General features: G+C 45.1%; 1 protein-coding gene across 1 annotated transcript in view; it reads left to right on the top strand.

Annotated features, from left to right (window-relative positions):
* Positions 1 to 1584: 1584 nt before the first annotated feature.
* LACBIDRAFT_334777 (uncharacterized protein) overlaps positions 1585 to 2800 on the top strand; it is a gene marked incomplete at both ends in the record, with an annotated part of 2428 nt that continues 1212 nt past the window's right edge. Inside the window, 3 exons of the mRNA XM_001889589.1 lie at positions 1585 to 1768; positions 1821 to 2402; positions 2505 to 2619. Of these exons, the coding sequence (XP_001889624.1) occupies positions 1585 to 1768; positions 1821 to 2402; positions 2505 to 2619 (881 nt within the window). The remainder of the gene's footprint in view (positions 1769 to 1820; positions 2403 to 2504; positions 2620 to 2800) is intronic.

The raw sequence follows: 2800 nt of genomic DNA, 5'->3' as shown, positions 1-2800 counted from the left end.
TATCGCTTTTCAAGCCTCCGCGTGCGAGTTTTACTTGAACCGAGGATTTGCAGCATTCGATCTTCAGAAGCAAGCATCCCGATATTGTCCCGACTCCCGACATTCAGCCAAACCATTCAAACAGGCGGGGAGCTCAGAATAGACAGAGCGACGCTTGTTGATCTTGATTGTCACTAACGCGTGTTGTATGTTCGGTCAGCTTTGTCAAACTCTTCAAACACATTCAGAGCCTGAATCTCCCACTGTCTTTATAAAGTATATGGCATTAAAATCGGTTTTCTCGACCACAAATACTTGAACCGTAACGACGAGATTTCCGAGTGAGGTTATGGTTTGTGTGAGGTGTATTAATATATGGTGATCCAATGAGGTTTGCGCGGCTAAGTGACTTCGGCATAATATTACAGCTTATAAAATCCAAATTTATACTACAACAAAGCCCTCAACGGGGCCTTTCCAAAAATATAGTTTAAATGTGCCGTTGTTGGAATATTATTCCAGAACCAGTGAATCTGCAATGATCATGATACGTGACGGGTATTACTTCGGTAACAAATCGGGGACGACAAGACCTCGCGATATGGCTTTCATAAAGCCTCCGTGCAAATACCCTATAAAGGAACGCGTCGAATGGGTTTCAAAATAAAACAACATTTCTCCAAACCCAAGCGATTCACCCACCGTCTAGAACCAGATTACCATGAAGTTCACCTTGACCGCTATACTCCTCTGCCTTGCCCCACTCGTCTACTCCGCCCCGGACCCAGGCGGCAAGTCTTATTGTACTGGCTACTGCACTCCGGAAGTCGAAAAATGCGGCGATGGATGGTTCCCATGGCATGAAACCTATGGAACATCATGCTGGAGATGCTGTAAAAACGCTTAGTGAGGAACATCCCCTTTTTGTTTCTATATCTTTAATAACATTTCAAAGGTTAACCCGCTGTAAAAACCCTGGTGAAGAACATCACATTTTTTTCTCTCCATCCGTCATTAATAACATTTTATTGAACAGTTCCATCCGACAATATAATATCATGGTATGAAATCACTTCTTTTGCTACGCAGCCTTGTATAAATTCTTACTGAACAGAGACCGAGACTCGACCCGACGAGATATTAGATATTGACTTGTTGGCTGGGATGCAGTAAATAAATATACCGATTCGATAGTGTTTTCAGAATGACCGCCTGAACGACACAAATGACAAAGCAAAAGGCTCCTCATTGTCCGAAGCCTAACCCAGTGCTAGGAGGTATACATAGACTAAATACGACGGATAATTATTTATGGGGGAAAGAAGATGGACATGATATCCCTCTCATACGTGGCTTCCACGAAAATTGGTTACTGCTCGGCACTCATCTTCCACCCCTCCTCCCCATACAAACCTTCCTCAAATTCGTTTGAAATTCGTCTAATGTTTTCTTATCTTATCTATACTCCTTCTTAACACAGCCTCAACGTCACATGACACACACACGCCATCAAGATTTCTCACAACCACAACTTGCACACCTTCCTTGCTGTTTCTGAGGCTCCTCCTGTCATTCTAAGTGCTAGTAATTCCGACTTGCAGCTCAATGGTCGTTCCTACCCAGCCCTTTAACGACTTAGAACTAGCAGTTTCGCCCATAAAACTCGAATCAGATGATTCGGACGCAATTTACCTCGTTGACGTCAAACCAAGCTGCTCGACTGCTTCATGGAGTTCAAAAGCATTCAGTGACAAGCTATCAGAGATTGTGAAAGGAATTGTTCCATTTCGTAAGCACTCGCCTTTCATTTCAATCGCGTCAAACTAATTTTAGATACCAAGTCGTCACCCTTCTGAAGATCGTCCTCATCGTCGCTAGCCACCTCGTAGCGCTCGTCCTGGCAGAAACATGGGCTTCCTTATGGTTTGCCGGGATTCGAGGCATCTTGGGCTTCGACAAAAGTGATACGCCCTCCACCCTTCCACCAACACCGCCTGAGAAGTCATCTGTTCAACTGTCATGGTTCGATTCTCTATTCGCCGCTGTCGCCGTTAGTGTTTGGACAGTCATGGCATCCATCGCCTTCATCATCGGGATTGTTGGATGTTTTGCGATCGTGGCTTCAATGGGTTACTTTATAGCCCCATATGTGAGATTGGTTGTTGATCCTATCGTGCGGAAGTTCTCTCAAGTGCTAAGGCCTTGGTACACGGAACAAATTGAGCCCCTGTTTGCCGCCTGGCGACCATCGTATACTCCTTTACATGACCAAGTATCCGTTGAAGGAGAACTTGAAATTCTTGGTGTAACAGAAGGAAATTCTTGGAGAAGCCAGTGGCTCCAAAAAGTATCCACGCTTTTCCAAGAGGCAACTTCCCCATTCAAGAGTCCTGGGCCGCGTCTTCAAGTGATCTGCGACCTTCGTAAGTTTTCTTTCCTTGAAATGACGCGCAGAACCGAAATTAATGGATACATCCCAGTCTTTTCTGCGTTCAGGATAACATTGCATACCATCGTTCATGCAGTGGCCCTATTCCCACCATTTGCATGGTCCACGATGTGGTTGTACGGTATGTTCAAGATTTGGCAGGGCGGGTTAGCAGGACCGGATGAAACAGGTTTTTTCATGTGGATTTTTTTGTGCGTCTTCTTATTGGTGTGGTCGGCGGGTGCGTTGGTTGCGATTGGGCTAGGATGTTATGGTTGCTACGTCGTTTTATCATCCTTTGTTGTGCCCGTGTTTCCTGGGTTGCCAGAGAGCAGGGTATTTTGTTGTAATTGGAAGTCCTGAACTAGCANACAAACATCAAAGGCGTTCACC

Source organism: Laccaria bicolor, genomic scaffold, assembly GCF_000143565.1.
Source record: "Laccaria bicolor S238N-H82 LACBIscaffold_69 genomic scaffold, whole genome shotgun sequence".
Lineage (NCBI taxonomy): Eukaryota > Fungi > Basidiomycota > Agaricomycetes > Agaricales > Hydnangiaceae > Laccaria > Laccaria bicolor.
Note: the sequence above shows the minus strand (reverse complement) of the source record. Positions and strands in the feature narration are given on the sequence as shown.